This window comes from Pyxicephalus adspersus, chromosome 2, assembly GCF_032062135.1.
Source record: "Pyxicephalus adspersus chromosome 2, UCB_Pads_2.0, whole genome shotgun sequence".
Lineage (NCBI taxonomy): Eukaryota > Metazoa > Chordata > Amphibia > Anura > Pyxicephalidae > Pyxicephalus > Pyxicephalus adspersus.
The window spans coordinates 102,902,786-102,923,767 of NC_092859.1; the positions used below are offsets into that span (position 1 = coordinate 102,902,786).

Below are 20,982 nucleotides of genomic sequence, written 5' to 3' on the forward strand. Positions count from 1 at the left end.
AAAAAACATTTCATGAAAAACAGTGGAACACTTTTGGTACAGAAATCTAGACCTCAGTGTAACGCTCAGGTGGGTAATACATCTTTTATGAAGTCTGTTAAATAAGAAGCGGAGTAGAATATAATTAATCATTGCCATTGAAAACATATGGACCTGGAAGATTCTCCATAGGAGAATGTTTGGGGATTTTTAGTTTTGCTGCTCTAAAAATAGATCCCTTTATATTTGGTTTCCAGATGGATTAAGCTAAGCAATGATTCAGTTATTTCTCTATTATTAGCTGTTCCTTACTGAACAAATATGCACCTATGTGGCCCATCATCAAAAAGAATGACAGAATTATGAGTAGGCAAGGTGTTGCTTTTTTTATTAGGTAATATTATTGGAGGTGAAATAAAAGACAAGGTGCCTCTAGGTATGGGACATTCTTTAGCCTGATTGATCTTATTTTAGCCAGTAACTGGAAGTATTTACTCCTTTCTCTACCTTTTTAACATGGTGGAACCCTTGAAATAACGTTCAAGTCTTTAGGGAACCCCTGCTATAATTACTATACCCACAGCTCACAATACTTTGCTGTGGTGTCAATCTGAAGAATGCCTCTTACATTCCTGGCCAATGGGAAGAATGTCACTATTATACATAGCCAGAAAGATCAAAATTGACCTGAAAGACACAAACTGCTCATTGCTTCTTCTTGCAAGCTGTAGAGCAGCGGTTCCCAATATTTTGGAGTATGCGGACCAATAAATCTACGGACTTCAGACTGCGCATGCACGGGAACCAGTGTGTCACTCAAAGGTGAAGAAACTTCCCCCAGAGTGACGTCATGATGCCAGGACCTGCCCACCCAGATCTGTGTTGTCCGGAGACACAACCCTCCCACTGCCTTGAGGCTGCGATGCATATGGGAGACATGGTCCACAGCTCTGGCTGGTGCCAAGCGGGGTCTTGCTCCTGATCCCGCTGGGGGGTGCAATGGCCAGAGCCGCGGAGCACCACTGGTCTCTGTGCTCTCACGGGGGTTTGGGACCCCTGCTCTAGAGGAATCCTAGGGTTCCACAAAACCCTGGTTGAGAACCACTGATCTAGAAGATAACATTTTAATATAGGTCTGCTTAAAACAAAATGTCTAATGGTTAGCTTAAATGTATATACTACATGAATATGCTACTAAGAATATTTACATAGTTCTCCCCAGCCCGTTTTTAAGGGGCAGGCCGACCAAGCTGCTGTGACTCTCCTGCCCGGCACTTATCAGCAGCTGTGAATGGACAACAGAGAGGCTCCGTTCTCAGCTGATAAGAGCCAGACGGGAGGAAAAAAGCACAGCACAGCTAAGATGAGATTGTCCCTCCCCCATCTGATAGCTGTTCTGAGTCTTTTGGAAAAAAACAAACACATTGTGCAACAATGTATCTGCCCATCATCAGAGCAGTCTGTGTGTAAATGCTGTATGTCACATTCCTCAGCCTTACAGCTCCCTGTAAATAAGCATCCATATCTCCTAAACCAGCTGTCGCCAACCGATGGTCTGTCTACCACTGGTGGTCCACAATAAAATTTTGGTGGTCTACAGAAAAATTTGGACATTAGTTGCAGTTTTTATGTTTTAATATTTTATTTTTGTGTATTAATTATAAAACAAAAAATATTCTAATAAATTGTTATGTTCTGAATGACAATTTTCACCTTTATATTGCACTAAATTCACAAACTGTACTAGGGATGGAAAAACAAGGGAGGCGCAGCATGGTGTCAGTGTAGTCTTAAGCTGTATGAGGTAACCATTACCGAGCCGTGCACTTTAGTATTGTTTCCACCATTACAACAGTTTCCCCGCTCTGCGTATACAGATTTTCAACCGATTGTTTTATTTTTTTTTCAGATGGGTTTTAGGTAAGTATGACCTTAACTGTGTATTTTCTTTAACTGGTAAATTTATTGGCATCAAATAGTTTGACTTTGATAACTAAAATTTCTTGTTTGGTCTTAGATTTAAATCAAATAAACATAAAAGCAAACAAATATTTTGCATTTCTTTAGTAATACCAAAGATAATGCAACTAACGATAATAGTAACAATAGTAATACTTCACTTAACTGTGAGCTGATCAATGAATCAGAGCCTCCACAGACCTTGTCAGGCTCCATTGGGACGGTCGTGATTTTACAAATGTATTTATTTATTTTTTTTAATTCGTTTTATTGGTCGGCAGGATTTAAAATTTTAAATTTAGTGGTCCGCGAGGTCCGAAAGGTTGGTGACCACTGTCATAAACCGTATGTCATAATGACTCTTTGGTGTGCACAGGGAACGCTTGGTTAGCACCTTTCACAATTTCAGCACCCCAGCTTTTACAAATTTCATGATATGGGGATCAGAAATGTAAAATCTTGTGGAATTAAAACATTGGGGTTGCAGGATTAAAAGCAAATGCACCTAGGTGTTCTTAATTAAAAATGCAAATTGAGAACCCCACAGGCCACTTACATAGAAAGGAGCATTGGTATGGGGCCCCTAAATTAATACCTGTCACAAATCTATACCTGTTATACTATGGTATCCTGTCTGCTTTTCTTCTTTGAATCCTAATTTCCCTAGAATGGTGGGGTGTACAAAGCCCAAAATGTAGATGGTGTCGTGGGACACCTTGGGCAACCCCCCCTCACCACACTAAAATTTCATTACTATGGAAAAACGCACTGTCCTGTTAAACATTACTGCCCACTTCTTACACTTGAACCCCAATTTCTCTGGAATAGAGAGGTGAAGGAAACTGAAAATGTGTGGGGAATGTCTGTGGCTAACACCCCGTAAAATTTTATCACAATGGCATCATTAAAACATAAAAAACTCTGCCCATCAAAACAAAATTTAAGTTCAGGTATTGGTAGGGTACATTCTCTAATAACAGAGCAGCGTGTTTTGATGGGCAGAGTATATGTAATGATACCATGGTGATGAAAGTTTGGGGGGTGTTAGCCACAAATGTCCCCCACTTGCACCTATAACTTTGTTTACCTGCGCCTCTCTGTTCTAGAGAAATTAGGGGTCAAGGTAGGGAAGGGAACAGTTTGATGGGCAGAGGTTTTTTTTTCTAATGATGCCATGATAATGAAATTTTAGGGGGTTTATACATCTGTTCCCCACTTGCACCTGATCACATGCACAATGCTCCTAAAGCATAACCACATTTTAACATCATATAAAGGGTGACATTCCACTTTTTTTTATCATAAAAAAATTTGTTTTGTTTTTTTGGGGAGGACCCCTCCCTTTTGTCTTTGCTGCCATGGTGGTAAAGACTGCAGGGTAAATCCGCAGCCTCCTGGGGGTATTTGTGCTACATATCCCAGGTGGCTGTGGGCTGCTCCTTCTGTGTATGCCCAACATTGGGAAAGTATCATCAGGGGCTTTCCTATAATGTAAAAAAAGTGTTCAATCTCACGCATGCCCAATGAGATCAGCACTGGATGGAACCGTGGGCATCGGAAAGAAGAGGGAAGCTGAGCAAGCGTGGGACTCGCTGGGCTCAGTTTGTGGACAGATCAAGTGAAATTTTTTTCACAAAAGTTTTGTGTTACCCAGATGTAGTGCCAGGAGGCCACATCTAAAGTCAGGCTGAATTCATATCAGCAGTAAGGTTGCATTTGCTGAATTTACCTCTCACTTTCCTCTCGCAAAGAACCACTGCTGCTTGAAAAACTGCTAGGCCTGAAAAAGCCCAGCACTTACCATCTTTACTAATCCCAAGTGCCTAGCAGTTATCACCGGTTACCAATCCCAGGTGCTAATGTGAACCAAGCCTAACTTGTTAGGCTACATTGAACACAATATTACAGTACTACAAGAGATTACACTATTAAACATTGAACACTAGGCAGTTTAAAAGGGACTAAAATACACAGCACTGGACTGTTGGGCATAATAAAAAAAAAATTGTACATTCTAACAAGCTAGGCATTAGAAATTTGGAACAAAGTATAGGGAAGTAGATAGAACACTGACACAAAAATAGGGGTACTGGATACCTATGGCATAAATAAAAAGGAGCACTAAATTGGCTGTGTCTAGCCCAGCCCACTTTTTTACCACCCGGCTACAGTTTCTCCCCACTTGGATAAAAAAAAAATTCTGGGGTGAACACTGATTTAGTTTCAGAACCGATTAAAGCAGAGATAAGACTCTTAAGTTTAATGCTAAGGAAATCAGCGATCCTCTGTTGATCATAGACAGCAGCTTGTGCTATTTAACTTTACAGGTTTAGATGTTCCAGTGTGATTTTTGTAGCATAGAAAATATGTATTATTTCACTTAATCTTCTATTAAGTAAATTTGCTGCTCAAAGAAAAGATATATGGGCATAGATAAAGCAAGTAGTATTATGGGAATATATTTCCAGTCTTCTTTTTTTTTATTGCATTTTGCATTGTATGTTTAAGGATGCAATACCATTCTCTTACTTTACATATATTTTTGGAAGTGAATATATAGGTGAAACTTTTTTTGTTACATTTTGGATAAAGTAGGCAAGGATTAGACCCTCATGTTTTTGCTGTCCATGTTCTCATTAGGAAGTTTTACCCTCTTTATTTGTGGGACCATTGGCCCTGGGACTGTAAGAAGATTAGACGTGCAAGCAGTGAGGAGAAATTTCCCCTCATTTCTTCTTTATGGTCATGGAAGGAAGTATCCCAAGCAGGACCAGTTGGTCATGGAAGGAAGTATCCCAAGCAGGACCAGTTGGTCTTAAGTATATGCATGAAATGGAAGTAAACTATAGAGTATTACTTGGTTTTAATTTGTTTTTCATGTTCATATGTTTGGTACATGTTCTAATATTCTCTTGTTTTCTCCTCCTCCTCAATCCACATTTTGCTAACAGCAGAGTAAACTATCACTAGATAGAATTAAAAATGCTTTGCAGCGACACCTAATCTAAGGATTTCTAGTGATCCTAAAGCATACCTAAACTCAGGACTTTCACTTTACATAAAAGGGTAGAGACAACCCTTATATTTAAAGTAAAAATTCTGTTTGTTAGTGCAACACTCTTCACCTAGGCCAGGGGTCAGCAACCTTTACTATCAAAAGAGCCATTTTGCCTCCTCTTCCACTAAAGAAAAATAGTCTGGAGCCGCAAAACACAACACAGTTTATAAACTTTTAAAAGTTTTAATATTTTTTTAATTTTACCTGTTACAACAAGTGTGCATGTGTAGGCCTATTTTGAAATAAATTAAACACTGAACTATGCCCCTAGAAGCCTCCAGCTTCTAACGTAACAGGGTAGATTTTTTTGATGGGCAGAGTTCTTTATGTTCTGACGATGCCTTAGCGATGAAATTTTAAGGGGTGTTAGCCACAGGTGTCCCTCATTTGCAGCTTTAATTTTGTTCACCTGTACCCCCCAATCTTGAGTAATTGGGGTTCAGGTGCTAGAAGCCTCCAGCAATGTCTAACAGGGTAGATTATTTTGATGGGCAGAGTTCTTTATTTTCTGACGATGCCTTAGCGATTCAATTGTAGGTGGTGTTAGCCATAAGTGTCCCCCACTTGCACCTCTATTTTGGTCAACTGTACCGCCTCCCCCCCGTTCCAGAGAAATTGGGGTTCAGATGCTAGATGCTTCCAGCAATGTGTAACAGGGTAGATTTTTTTGATACGCAGAGTTTTTATGAATTTTTAGGAGGTGTCTTGGGAGGAGTGTCTTGGGAGGAAGGGGATCCCCCATCAGAGATCTCCCCGCAGCAGCCGAAGGGAGCCACAACAAGGAGGCTGAAGAGCCGCAGGTTGCAGACCCCTGACCTAGGCAATCGAGAATGAATGGGAGCTCAGAGCGCCCTGGGATACCTACAGTGAGGGAAAGAAGTATTTGATCCCCTGCTGATTTTGTACGTTTGCACCTGTACGACAGACACCTGTCCACAGAAGCAAACAATCAATCAGATTCCAAAAAAACCACCATGGCCAAAGAGCTGTCTTAAGGATGTCAGGGACAAGACTGAGGACCTTCACAAGGCTGGACTGGGCTACAAGACTATCGCCAAGCAGCTTGGTAAAAAGGTGACAACAGTTGGTGTGATAATTCACAAATGGAAGAAACACAAAATAACTGTCAATCTCCCTCGGTCTTGGGCTCCATGCAAGATCTCCCCTCGTTGCAATGAACATGAGAACAGTGTCTAAGCAGCCCAGAACTACAGGGGCGGAACTTGTCAATGATCCCAGGGCAGCTGAGACCATAGTCTCCAAGAAAACATTTAGAACCACACACTGCCATATGAAGGCCTAAAATCTGTGCCATGAAGCCCGCAAGGTCCCCCTGCTCAAGACAGCACATGTACAGGCACGTCTGCAGTTTGCCAATGAACATCTGAATGATCCAGAGGAGAACTGGGGTGAAAGTGTTGTCAGATGAGACCAAATTTGAGCTCTTTGGCATCAACTCCATGTGTTTGGAGGAGGAGGAATGCTGCCTATGACCCCAAGAACACCATCCCCACCGTCAAACATTGTGTTGGACACACTGTGCTTTGGGGTTGTTTTTCTGCTAAGGGGACAGGACACCTTCACTGCATGTAAGGGACAATGGACAGGGCCATGTAGCGTCAAATCTTGAGTGAGCATCTTCTTGCCTCAGCCAGGGCATTGAAAATGGAGCGTGGATGGGTATTCCAGCATGACAATAACCCAAAACACACGGCCAAGGCAACAATGGAGTGGCTCAAGAAGAAGCACATGAAGGTCCTGGAGTGGCCTAGCCAGTCTCCAGACTGGTTGATAGGGGATCAAATACTTTTTTCACTCATTACTATGCATGTCAAGCTCTGACTTTTGAGCACTGGGTTTTTGAGGGTTCTTTTGTTGTTATTCTGTCTCTCACACCTACAATAAACCTACTATTACAGTTATAGACTGGTCATTTCTTTGTCAGATGGCAAATGTACAAAATCAGCAGGGGATCAAATACTTCTTTCCCTCACTGTACATCACACATCCCAGGAGGCTCCTGGCTGATCCGCAGAAGGAGCCCTTTCATCAACTGTTGAAAAAAAACTGTTACTATGTATTAGGCCAAGTTCAGAAATTCACCTGGTTTTTTACCACTAGATGTCCAGGAGCATTTATTAGGTTTTGACAAGATTAGAAATCTGTGGAAGCAGATGGGACAGTAGACTCACCCTGAAATGCTGTGTGAAGAATCTCAAAATCCACACTGCAACCAAACGCATGTATAAGAGGTGATTTTAGCTGCTCCAATTAGTTTGTTATACCAAGAGCGGTTTGTGCATTTGAGGACTGTTAGCAGTAGTGAACCTCAACAATCCCACTGTTAAATACTGCCAATCTAAACTAGGCTTTAAATACAGCTCTACTAATAAAAATGGAATATGTTTTAACCTCCCCAGCGGTAAAAACAAGATGCTGAAAGTGGTAACACTGAGTCACACTCAAGGTAGCGAAAACAGGCCTGCCTCCTCTGCATCTGATGAGTCACCGGGGAGTTCCCAGTGACGTCAGTGCGTGCGGCCGTTGCGTCCGGGGCGTGCCGGGAATTTCAAATTATTTTGTATTGCATTCAATACAAAATAACTTTTTAATTTACTTAAAATCTATTTTTTTTAATTTATTATTTGGTGTTTCAAACTTTATTATACTAATACTATTATAACATACTGTAAAATAAATTTTCATGAAAAACAATGTACCGCTTTTAGACATAGAAATCCGGACAGAAATGTACCGCCCAGGAAGCCTGTATCATTTACACATTGAACATGACACGCATTGGCTTATCTGTCACCTTGAATCAGTGCAGCTTTACAGTCAGACCTGTCCAAACTGTGATGAGTGGTTCTTGGATTACAGAGGTCAGATGCCTCACATTCAGGCAAACAAATAGTCACCTGTCTAAAGTAACCTTTACTAGTAATATCTTCTGATATTATGTTTTGCTGAAAAGAATGTTCAATTTAAGAAGACAGTTGCGCACAGAGTAGATTATAACTTAAATAAATATTTAAGAAAATGTCTGGCATCCTTTCCTGACACCCAGTGAAAAACATTTCACATAAAATAATATAATTTGCTGCTGATACTGCATTGGTCATCTTGGGTGGTTGGCAGAGGCGCCAAGGATTTAGCGTTCTTCTCCAGGAACATTGCAAGATTTTTTTTATAGCAATTGAAGGATGTACTTTTAGTAAATAAGTTGTGCTCAAATTTCCAGTAATGTCACAAAGCTTTTCCTTAGTAGGATTATTCATAAAATGGATAATCATAAAAGATAATTGTGCCTTCTGCACCACCATGTGTATTATACCTATAGTGTACTTTTCTTGTTCATTAACATATCAATAAATATGTTTATTGATATGGCTTCCTACCAGCAGCAAAGAATGTAGGGCTAAATGTAAGCATGAGCTGCATTGGAGAACAGAAATATGATCATAATTCTTCTAAAATAAATGTGTCCCCTGTATGTTAATTGTCCTCTTGTGGTCCTTGTATTGGGAGTATATCCTTCTGTCTCATCTCAGCATTGTTTGAGATGCCACTTTAGAGCTCCAAAGGCTTGAGTAATGTTAACATTACTGTAAACAAGTTCCAAATGTGCAGGCCTACAATGGTTGAGGAGAAAGCTTCTTCTTTCATAAAAGAACATGGCAACACAGCTTAGGTTTTCTAAAGTTGCATAAATAAACCACAAATGTCTGGAACAATGTAATTTGGGCACATGAGACAGAAGAAAATGTTTGCCCATAATGCACCATGTCATGTTTGGTGAAAACCAAACACTGCATATAAGCACAAACTTCTCATACCAAACTGGTGAGGTTGTGATTTAAGCATGCTTTGCAGCTATGAGACCTGGGCACTTTGCAGGTATTGAGTTCATCATGAACTCCTTTATATCTGTATACCAAATTATTCCATAGTCAAATGTGAGGTTTTCTGTGTGACTGTAAAGATTGACTAAAACTGGATTAAGTAAAAGGACAGTGATCCTGAGCACACCAGCAAATCTATAACAAAAGTGATGAAAAATAAAAGAATCAAAGTGTTGTTTAGAACGTAACTTGATTGAAATTCCCTAACAGGATTTTAAGAGAGCTGTGCATAAAATAAGCCCAGAAACCTAAATGAATTTAAGCAATGTTGTAAAGTATAGTAGGCCAAAATTCCTCCACAAGGATGTGAGAGACTGATAAATCCATACAGGATCCATACTGATAAACCCAACACAATTACTTCAAGTTACTGCTCCTAACATGGATTTCCATTAGTTTTTCACAATTGTCTTTTCCATTTTGGCTTTATTTTTGGTGAATAATTGAATCTGTTGTGTCTTTTAAGATTTAAATAATTTTGGAACCTATTAAGAACCAGAAGATTTTTTAATTGCGTCCTAATATAAAACGATAGAATTTAAAAAGGGTGTACTTTCATTTTTTTTATGAATGTAATGTTAAGCAGAGTACGGTTATGTTGATAATAGTTTTTAACAGGCTATTGTAGTTAGTTATTTTTCTGCAAATACATTTCTTTGCATTCAGGTAAAATACAGCAGAATTGTTGATTGTATACCAAATAGTATGCTTTGAACCGGACTATTTATATTGAATTATTTTTTTAGCTATAATTTATTTCTATGTATTTTCAGTGCACTGAAATTAATATAACTTCTTGGAAAAAAAAGAGACCTCCAAATGCAATGCAGAAAGTATGTATGTGTGTCTGGCTGTCTGCTTACACTGAAATTTGAAGTTAAAGTTATATCCATCTTCCCAATTTCCTGTATAAAAATCTGTTCCAAACACACTGGTGCACCCATCTGCTTGTCACTTTTTAGATGCAAGCAGAAAGTCATGTTGCAGGATACCATATTTTTATGATGATCTGTGCTAGTCAGGGCTGTATATACCCTCTTTTTTGCCTAGATGGTAACAAATTTATGCACACAACAACCAAACGTAAAGTTTAAATGTGTTGCATGTACATACTTTTTCTGAGTGTTAATGTAATTTAACGTCTGCCTATTTTGAAATGAATGTATGCTTTGCCTATACAGGGGAAAGCAATAAGTTCACTTACATTCCCCTGAAATACAGATTTTTCTTTCTTTCTTCTTTTCAATCCATTCATCTGTTGGGGGCAGAAGGCACACTGTATAAATCACCCTTGATGGGCAGGGTGACTCTGCCCCTTTTTGTTTGATAATTTATACATATAATATACATGATCTCCAATTGTTACTTTTTGCTTTTGAATTGAGTTTATTTTTTACTACTAGTGTTTTAATTTGGGGATGAGCAATGAAATAAAAACTTTAAAAATTCTGACTTGACCTTAACACAGAGGAACCCCTTGAAATAACTTTCAGTTCTTCCGGCCCCCCTCCCCCCCCCATTGCAAATGGCCAAAAAGGTAATCAGTGTCAGGCTGACCTAAATGTCACAAATTGCTCAAAATTCAAAGAAACCCCAGCAATCTCTGGAGGGACCCTGGTTGGGAAACATTGTTCTATCGAATTATGTCACATAGATACTGAGAGGTATGATGTTGACTGATATCATCTTAGCAGAACTGAACAACTCTGTGGCCTAAAACTGTTACCTTGGAGATCATCTGAGGAAAACAGATTGGGAAGACTGCAGAAATCTCTCACACTTTTACAGAAAATATCAAGAAAATATATTAATATTTAAAAGCCCAGGTATTGTAAATGTTAGCAGTCTTATATTTCATATATACATGAAATTAGTGCTTTTCTACAGACTTTTGTCATACCATTAGGATAAATGTTTAGACCAACAGTACTAACTAATACAGAAACCACATATAGTGTTATTCATTGTTTTCATTTTAAAGCCTGCTAGGATTTGTTACAACTACTGAAAGATCACAATCCCTACTTTAACTATTTGATAAAACATTCAGAACACCTGGCCATTGCACCTATCTTTTGTAGCCAAACATATGTGGGGACTCCTAAAAATTGGGTTTGGGTGTCTCCTGTGAAAGGAATATTTATGCTAAAGCACACAAATACATTTTAGACAATTGTGCTCTTTCAAGTTTGTGACAGGACTCCCTTCTGTTCATGTTGACTGTTCCCCTGTGCATAAAGACATAGGTTAAGTTTGGTGTGGGGAAAGACCACTGGCCTGCACAGGGTTATACGTTATTAGTGGTAAAGGCAAACGACCAATAATGAATCATAACAACTGAGTTTAACATAGGCAAAAACAGAAAATGTATATTTGGTATGGATACTGGCATTGTGAATCTTCAGATATGTGGCTCAAAAATCTTTTATTAGTACTGCATCTGAAGCTGGCAGAATGTTCTCTTCACTTAAGATATATAATAGGCGCCATAATCAGTTGAAGTATTGCTGCAGTCTCTGTAATCTTGTCTTCAGGGATTTAACCAGTCCAAGGGTTAGCTCTTTGCACTATGTAAGCCTATTAAGTAGAAAGAAAGACATCTACATTTATAATATTTACACTGGATTTTCACGGTTTTAAAGATCCAGTTTTATTCCCAAAAATGGGGATATATGAAATAGGCAATATCACTTCAATTAATGTTTTTTTTACAATCTGGACGACTGCTGTAGAAAACTTCAAATATGGACAGTCAGCCCCTCAAACCAGCACAGTTTAGGCACTTAGTGCAAGGTTGAATTCCCATATTCCATGTATCTTCTCTCCAATCCTGCCTCAGGTTACTCAAATGGCTGCCCTAGATTATGCAGAATAAAGCTCATTTTCAGTCCAAACAGTTTCAATCTCAAGTCTGCTATAAGTTTTCTTTTAATTTAAATGTTTGTGTCTAATGTGTTCCTAATTGGTCATTTAGTACCATTGGCATTCTAAAGCTCCTGGTTGTTTCTCTATTGATATTTTCAATGTTTTGGTGTTTGTGGATTTTTAGGAACATTTTAGCATTTTGCAGCATATTTTGGTGTTGAATGAATATGCACAATTGTTACAAGCAATTAGGAGTGTTTTACTTTAAGGGATTGAGTATTTTGGTATTGTTTCCATAGTCTACAATGAAGTCTGAAAACCCTTGATATAACCCTATATTGGGAAAAATAACAACAGCTTCTGTGTAGGCATTCTGCCAGCTTACAAACAGCTATACAATGCTTGGATTTGGCCCAAGACAAAACCTCTTTAAAAAGCCCCTTATATTGTATTAGTAAGGAACAAGGTATTTGTAAATTAAAGTCAATTGTTATGCTTGTATTGTTTCTCTCCAACAGTGAATGCATCCTTTATTTTCATAGTTTGTATGGCTAGAATATAAATTACTATTTAAAATCTGGTGGTATTTAATAAACATATCTTTTATGCCAACAGCTTTAAGCAGATATTTTTATTCCAAATCTCTTAACTTTTAAAAGATATATATATTTATATTTATATATATATATATATATATTATTTTAGGTTAATTTTTCTCTTTTCTTATAAAAGGAGTTACACATAAATGTCTTTCTGTGAACAAAATATCAACAATTTTTTACACATTACATGAACAGACTGCCATGCCCAATAAACTGTAGTGCGAAAATCAAACATCTATCCTAAGTACAATGTATTCAAAATATACAGTGTAATTACCAATGTAAAAATAAATAAAAATCATTGCTTTGTTGGCAGTGTCATTCTGGTCATACCTGTCTTCAGGTTGCAAAGCTGAAATGCTAAGCTAGTCAGTGACAACCTGAGGTGATAAACATTTCTGTCTAGCTTCATTGTCATCAGTTGTCATTTGTTTACTCCTCTTGGGTTCCATCCATGAGTTATGGATTACAGCGTTATTGGGCATCGGATCAGCTTCCACAATTGAAACAACCCTTTTTTTCATTTTACTTTTTAAAACCTTTTGAAATTTTTGCCTTGTGAATGCGTATAGCAGAGGGTGAAAGATTGTAGTTCCATAAGCCATGACTAAAAAGCAAAGTCTAAGTTTTACCAAAAGGTCATTTGGGCCTAGACATAAGATAATTGTGTTCAGTATGGAAATGGGCGTCCAACAAAACAGAAAGGTTGAAATAATCAATAAAGACATTCTGAAAACTCTTTTTTGCCTTTCCCGCCTTTCTCTGTGTCTTTTGACTGCTCGGCGGAGGGCAATAATCACAGATACAGAAGTCCTTACACCAAGCACCACATTTCTTCCTCCACTACTTTGTGAAACATCCGTGGTCTCATGCTGTGTAGCCAGAGAAATAGTTTTTTTCTTGCGCATCTTCTTCTTTTGCCCTGTTGAGAACCTTGTGCCAATACGAATGTTAAGAGCCTGGAGAATTTTGCTGTATGTTATTAACATCACTATAATTGTGAAAAAGAAAATGGGTATCTGTACAAGTAGGTGGTAATACATCCCAAGTTCTGTGTGATATTCGTTAGTGCTGACACACAGAAGCGTTTTGTTCTCCCACGTGTTTTCACTTTGAAAGCTGAAGAAGCTAACTTCAATGAAAGGAATCAGAAAAGAAAGGAATGAAACTATCCATGTTGATGTCATTAATATAAATGCACGGCCCATAGTTAGAATTCGATTGGCCGGTTTTACTGAGATGTCATAACGATCCAGAGTGATAGCAAAGACATTAACAGCTGTGGAGACACTGGCAAAAGACACACAAGCTTCATGGAAGCAGCAAATCAATGCACTATTGCTTTCAAGCGGAAGTAACAGGATCACAGTCGTCAGAGGAATACACCCTACACATATTATCACATCAAGTACATGAAGATTCATAGTAATAATGTTGCTGACAGAATTGATCAGGTTGGATTTCATGGAGTAAAGAACCAGTACGGTGAGGTTACTTCCAAGGCCCAGAACAATTTCCAGCATGAGGAAACAAGTAAGAGAAATTTGGAAGCTGAGTGGGTATGACAGTGGTCTATACATGTTGGTGCTGACGTCGTCAATCTCATCGCGAACTGTTATATTGGCCTCAGACTGCATGTTGGTTTCCAGTAAGAACATAAAACACATTCTGTTAAGATGGACAGCATGAGTCCTGTGAGGAGACAAATACAACATCAGACAAATCACAAAATGCCTATGTTTCTTGTTTTTTTTAAGTGAGCAAAGAAATTGTTACATATTGCTGAGTGCCATATTTAGTCTGTAAATATATTTCTCTAACAATTTTATGTACCCAGGTTCCTTCTTAGAATTGATTGGACTTGGCTGCTAATTTTACATCTTCTTCTGATTTCTTGTCTGCATGGAAATTTGAATTCACATTGTTGTGTTGTGATTTTGTGTGAACCACTCAGAGCATCACAAATTGATGAGTTACTTGTCTTGTTCAAACTAAAAAAAGGTGATTTACATGAAGACATTTTTTTTTGTAATGTGGCTGAATTGTGTGTAATGGATCCTGAAGAATAGAAATCTCATGTGTGGTAGAACAAAAATAACCAATTTACAGTCCATGTTTGTAAAAACAGCAATAGACAGTAAGCAAATGACTGAAATGTTCTAGCACTGGAAAGTGTTGGCTCACCTTTCACCGTGAGATTTAGCAGTGATTGGACCAAAACCACATAACCCTCACTGTGTATGAACAGGATAAGCACACCTCCAAAAATCAGACTTGCTAGGTGCATTTTGGATCTTGTAGCTCATAGTAAAAATGAACACTGGTTTCCATTTTATTCTGTTTTGCATTGGGCTTAATTCGCAAGTCTAGCACACCAGTTTATGTAAACCTATTTATAAAAAATGAGAAAAATTGTAAATTACTGTCCCATGGCTATTTTAGAGAACTTATCCTAAGCCTTGTGAATTGAACGTACTGTAAAATGACATTTAGAATGATCTGTGATAGATATGTCAGGCCTATAGTGATTACTGATTGAAATAAAGAGCTGTGCAGTTCTGTTATTGTAGAGTTTACTGTAAAGTAATTTTTTATGTAACTTTTTTTACCCACTTTATCTTCTTAGATGTGTCATTGACTCCATAAACACATTGAAAGCTGATCACTTTACTAGTAAATCTGAGGAAACAGAAGATGCATTTCTGTTGGTGTAAAGGTGCACCTGTTCTTTAATGTCCATAATATTTAGGGAATCTTTGTAGCTTTTTTTTTTTTCTTTTATGCTGTCAATGAGTTTTATCCCCGCAACAGGGATGATCTGTTATTCTTAAAATGTGTTCTGTCATAGCCATTAGAGACCAAAGCTTTATATTTTTTATTCAGCTGTTAGGATTTCCATTTCAGTTCCTAGTCACTAGACATTGTCCTTGTTAGATCTGTTATGTTTTCATCTCTGTGAGAGTTAGCAGCCTAATCAGTTCTAGCAGATTCTTACAAGAATCGAGCCTGTGATATGTGACAACAAGTCACACTGTTGTGATGCCATTACTTACTGGGCTTAAATTGTGCTTTTCTAGACACAATTGAAGCCCAGTAAGAAAAGGGCATTTCTCAGTATGAGGTATATTTACCTATGGGTAAATGCAAAATATTGTGTGTATGTGTATATATTTATATATATCTTTATTTAGCTCCCACTGATTTTCAGTCTTTGCAAGTCCCTTAATTTATGCAAATTTGCTTTTAGTCTTTACTGTTGTTGCTATAGGAACATGCTAGAAGTTCTGCCAAGTTTAATGTTGCTAAATATTTTTCTGCAATGTTGTTACTGTTTTCTTACCAATGGTCTTGTTTCTGTTACCAAGTAAACCCTTCAATTGAACTGACTTTGCCAAACTGTTTACTAAAATGCTACTTGTCTGGCGCACGTGTTGATGCTTTGGCTTCAGTGCTTTCTAAGCCATTTCATCCAAAACAAGGATAGTTGTAACTTTTATAGTGTTATAAGATAATGGGAATAGCTGTCTATGTATCTTTTATGGCAGGTGTACTACTAGTTCTTCAGTACTCAAGTTTGGTCAAATATCTAATAGCTATGTGTTTCTTAATATTTTCACAAAACGGCTTCTTTACATTTATAAAGCAGTGAATCTGACATTCCTTGAAACATTCCTGTGTGGAGAATCAACTACTACCATTGTAACACATGGACCTGAAAGATTTTGACCCAGAAATAATTATTAATAAATAAATAAAAAAGGAAAATTACAGATTTACGTGTATGGCAGGATGATGGTCTGTTTACTAATTTCTTTTTTTAAGCTTTGTGTTTTATTTGGCTTTTTTTTCAGGGAAAATGGACTGATTAGATGGATAGACTATCATGGGTGAACCTGGGTAATCCAGCCAACCTGGGATGAACCTGGTCCAGGGTTGTAAACATTTGCCAAATATTAGCAAATGATTTTTAGGAAATTCATTCCAGGTTTGTGGGGTCACCCATGATAGTCTAGATTCACCAGTCTTGGTGGGCTTTAATAAATGAGGCCATGTGTGATACTTTTTCCCATATTCAAAAATTGGTTCAGCTGTAAGGACTCCATGAAAACCCTATGGCCAGCAATTTCTGGTTGTTTGCCTGTATTCTGAAATATCTAAATTAATGGTAGCTGGGGACACACAGGTTGCTAAAGTCTGTGCTGTGTTTTTGTGTTGCATGTGTCAAACTGTATTTACACTTCAGTGTTCTGGTTTTGTGCGTCTGTAATGTGATGTCTGTTCCAAGTGTATCTCACAAGATGTGAAATTCTGCAGGACCAGACAGAGCTCAGAAGACATTTATCTACAGTAATACTGTTCCCAGTAAACAGTGCTCGGGGCAGACTATTTTTTTCTTCTCTTATGACGTTAGCTTTTTTTTTTTTCTTTCTATTTTTTTGTATTTTGTATAAAAGAATTCAGCATTGAAAAATTTGCATTTTTGATCAGCTTGCATGCATCCTTGTAATGTATGCTATAAAGAAAATCTACTTTGGTCTTCCCTGTTCGTGAAAGCGAAAGCATCTGCAGAAAATGGAAAATGTGAGCCCTGCCAGATCCCACGCTGGCCAAAGATAAAGCATCAGTCCTGTGTCTCAGACGCTACATTTCCTGTGGCCTGAACGCGTGTCCAGAGAAGCAGAGTTAATTAACCAAATTCATCTTTTGTATCCCTGAATCTATTATCTTACAGTGAGTAACAAGCTCAAATGGGAAGTGGGCTGCATGGAGACAGCTAGCAGGCAACTGTTCTTCTAGGCAGCGAAGATGTGTGGCAGAGCTTGGCACCATGCTGCTAAACACCTACCTGCTTCCTTCTGTTACAAGGGACCATTTAGTTCACTGAAGCATCTTTTCAGAGATTGATACATGATGTCATTGTGAAACTGTCAGATGCTTGTAAAGATGTTCAGTAGCTCTGTTGTTTAGCAGGGGTGGAATCTTTTAGGCAATCTACTGCTCATAAGAGGGATATTCTCTGCTTCCTATTCCCTTGTTCTAAGCTCAGGTTCTGTTTAAATTTTTGTTCCGTCCGACGTTTTTGCTTCCATTTTATAAAAATAATGCAATAAACTATACAGGGCTGATTTTTATCACTCATGATTACCACTGATGAAAATGTTGTCAATCACAAATCATTTAAAAAAGAGTTTTAATTTAATATTGCACATTTAACAATGGCATAAAGATGTCATATGTAATAATTTTTGATACAATGCTTGTACTATCTTATGACTAGTCTGTGCTCAAAGCCCAGGTGTTGTTATGGTACTTGAAGTGCTTAATATTGTGTTTCCATAAAATGAATATGGAAGAATTACTACAGCTTTGCCAGAGTTTGTCATGTATACAACTTTCCTCCAGGGGTTTGGTTAATTCCTTTTGTAGTTTTAAATCCAGTATGTAAGTAAAAACCATGAGTTACTTCTGGGGCACAAATTAAGCTCACTTCATCTTTTAACCTGTTAGTGGCAGTACTGAAATACTAGGGGTTCTATGTAGCTATTTTTTAGGGCCAAATGTTATTGTATAGCTAGTGTTCTGGTTTAACTATTTAAATAGAAAATAAATACTTTGTGTGACCTCTTTGTTGTGCAGGTTACAATTGCCATATTATTTACCATTTAAATACTGCAGGACGTATGACAATGACACCCAATATAGAGGTAATGTCTCTTCTTTGTAGATATACATATACAAAGATGGAGTTCAATCTTGTGTACAGTATTTTTTATTTCAGTAATTACTTTTATAATTGACTAAAAGGAAAAAAATGAATATTTTCTATTTACCTTTTTTCTTCATGGTGCTTCTACACTTTGCCTGACATTGATTGGTGACCAGCATTCGAGACAGTGTGCCCCCAGCCTGCTAGCAAGTAGTTTTCAGCAGACATAGTGAAGTGAACCTCCCCTGCACCATTGTCACGATTATGTCTGAAATTAATGCAACTTGAATATGCCCTTTGAATGATGCGTGTGTGCCTTAATTTGCTTTTTGTTTATCACCCTGCTTGCAATGCAAATAAGTTCTTTCAAGTCTAATTCACTCTTGTCATGCCATGCAAATAATAAAAAAAATATACTGGATAACGCAAGTGACAAGATGTGCAAGGAGAAACAAACACCCATTGCATGTTAGGATGAAAGTAACACAGCTTTGTATCAGATACCTTGTAAATATACAATGACTGATTATTTTTATCTGAGGAATTTGAATTTAATTACTTTACTACACAAATTAAAGCATTATTTTGCCTTTAAAGCATTAGATCCATTTTTTCTGTTCTGAGACAGTCTGGAAAATCCAAGCTTAGCATGTATTACAGGAGAGGTCTTATTAAAAAACTCCATGCCATGTGAAAAGTGATGACAGCACTTACCTCTGCCAAAGACTAAGGATGCCTTGTGAGCCACTCTTAATTGCTTCATCTTGTTCACTTGTAAGCAGAGCACACAAGTAAGTAGGTGCTACATATCTCTCCAGAAAATGATCTTAATGAAAAGATGTTCTTGTGTTGAGCCATTGTTTCAGCATAGTGCTAAGGTGCAGAGTGTGTACTGCTGCTTCCAGGCTTCTGCGGTCGCTCGTTCAGTCTTCCCACTGTGAAATCAATAAGCATCTGAAAATACATGATGAAAGTAATTTAACATACTGAAGACTGCAGCTCTCAGGAGACATGAGTGAGGTCCTGTCCTTTTTTTTCCTCTTCTCAGAAGAGCAGTAGTACTGGTTGTTAGGTCTGCTTTTGCTGAATGACAGCTTGCTTCGTTGCTTCCCTTCACTGCAGAGGGATGCAGTGCAATACACTAATTTTGATTGGCCAGATTTGCCAAGCTTTAGAACAGCACTGCATTTCAAAATTCTCTGTTGAAAATCTGTGTTTTAGAATCTGATTTGAAGATATGTGGTGTGTAGGAAGTCTGAGTCTTTGATTCCATATATGTTCTGGTTTTATAGACTTTCAAAGATGGTATTTTTCAGAGACTGTTGTGTAAATTAAATTGTGCTGTGTTTCTTACAGTTTCACTTGAATTTTTCCTAAGATGCTTTTTGTGCTGATTTGATTTAGAAACTCTTAATATAATATAAAGCTGAAATGTTGAAGAAATTGTAGAACATAAATATCAGTCTGTGTTTGTGAATGCCTTGTGCAGCAGTTAGATTTAGTAGTTCAGCCACATAAAATAGATTTGTTTGCATGTAGCACAGCTTTTGTAAGCTTTTTCTTGCGATTGGCTAATCTACATTGAAAATACAGAATGTGTGAGTTTTGTCTTTTCATTTTTTGTCAATATGCTAAGGTTTTTCCTTGCATAATTATTTCAGTTAATCATTTATCAAATAAGAAGAGATCCAACAGCCTTTTTGCAGAAAAGATCTGATGTTTCTGCTAGGCCATCATAGGGGTAGGTATAAATTAGTTAAACTAACAATATAATATACCGTGTAAGGAAATCAAAGCTTTACGAGGAAAATTCATTGTAATTGCAATTACAGAAATGTTGAGTAAACATACCATCATGATGGAATACACTGTGTATAGTATACAGTATATACATCTTCCTGTGGCATAAGCTTTAGTTCATTTGCTGATACAGTTTAGGGACATTTTAGTTGTTTATTGAGACACAAACACTACTTAGATCATAACTGTGTTTGCATGATCTGTTTTTATTTATTTTAAGTGGTAATATAAAAGTATGCAAATCTAAAATAATTCTGGGCAGTGTCCGATCGAATGATCCCACACCGCTCCCTTCAGCTGGCATCTTGTCAGACACTCACACCGCAGTGCTGGTTGTTAAAGAACCAGAGTCTGAACATTTGACATCTGGCGGGACCGAGCAGTACTGGTACCACTCAATGCTGCCCCCATTCTTTCCCTATGGAGCTGCTGCAGGGAAATGCTACCATGTAGCATCTCTTGAGGCAGTAGTTTCTGACATGAAAAACTGGTAAGCACACCACAACCTCGCTGTCTATGTGAATCTAGCTTTGTAGTATCAGTAGTTTAAGGAGTTGTGATGGGTACAACAAGAGCACACAGTATTTTGCTGGGTGTATTATGTATAGGTTCAACCTTATTTAGCAGTGTATTGAGTCGTCTTCTACATAGTCACGTTCCTTTGGAATACGTTTCGCAGCCACCTTCACCACAGCATGACAACTCTTATACTAAACGATAACCTGTCTTTGCCAGACAGTCTAGTCACACTAGGGGGAGTTGTAGAGGGAATGCCAAGAAATGCCAAGCAGGATGTGTTTTGGGTGGGGGTGGATAGTAGTACCCATAAAATGTTACGTGAAAGTGTTGCTCTGCTTGAGGGGGAGAGGAACCATTGTTCCCAGAAGGGTGTGGAGATGAAAAATGGTACCCAGCAGAAATAAGAGTAGTAAGTACCCAGGTGAAGGTGGGGACAGTATTGCTCAATAGGGGTTTGTAGAGAACAGGAAAAACACAAGAACCAAAGGTGCATGTAATCCAAATAGTCATGCTGTTTGCAAATTGCTCAAACCTTTTGTCTTTTTATCATCACCTCTTGTCACTTTTAATTGAAGTTAATGTTTTACTTCC

General features: G+C 37.9%; 2 protein-coding genes across 4 annotated transcripts in view; one reads left to right on the forward strand and one right to left on the reverse strand.

The window, feature by feature from the left end:
- COG5 (component of oligomeric golgi complex 5) overlaps positions 1-20,982 on the forward strand; it is a 178,887-nt gene that overhangs the window by 35,331 nt on the left and 122,574 nt on the right. The gene's annotated exons all lie outside the window — the stretch shown is intronic.
- On the reverse strand, positions 12,380-19,165 carry GPR22 (G protein-coupled receptor 22). Of its 2 annotated transcripts, none has more exons than XM_072401660.1 (2): positions 18,787-19,165; positions 12,380-14,057 (listed from the first exon to the last, which is right to left on the reverse strand). In XM_072401660.1, the coding sequence occupies exon 2, from the start codon at positions 14,030-14,032 to the stop codon at positions 12,731-12,733; it is 1,302 nt and encodes a 433-aa protein (XP_072257761.1). In that variant the 5' UTR covers positions 14,033-14,057; positions 18,787-19,165; the 3' UTR covers positions 12,380-12,730. The 2 variants fall into 2 exon arrangements, with proteins under 2 accessions (XP_072257761.1, XP_072257760.1); XM_072401659.1 differs by having other exon boundaries at positions 19,060-19,148.

Bases quoted from the DNA above. Each gene is read 5' to 3' on its own strand.
- GPR22 (XM_072401659.1), bottom strand. From the start codon at position 19,085: ATGTCTCCTGAGAGCTGCAGTCTTCA. The intron at 14,058-19,059 runs GTATGTTAAATT...GTCTCCTCACAG, and splicing joins CCTGAGAGCTGCAGTCTTCA to GACTCATGCTGTCCATCTTA.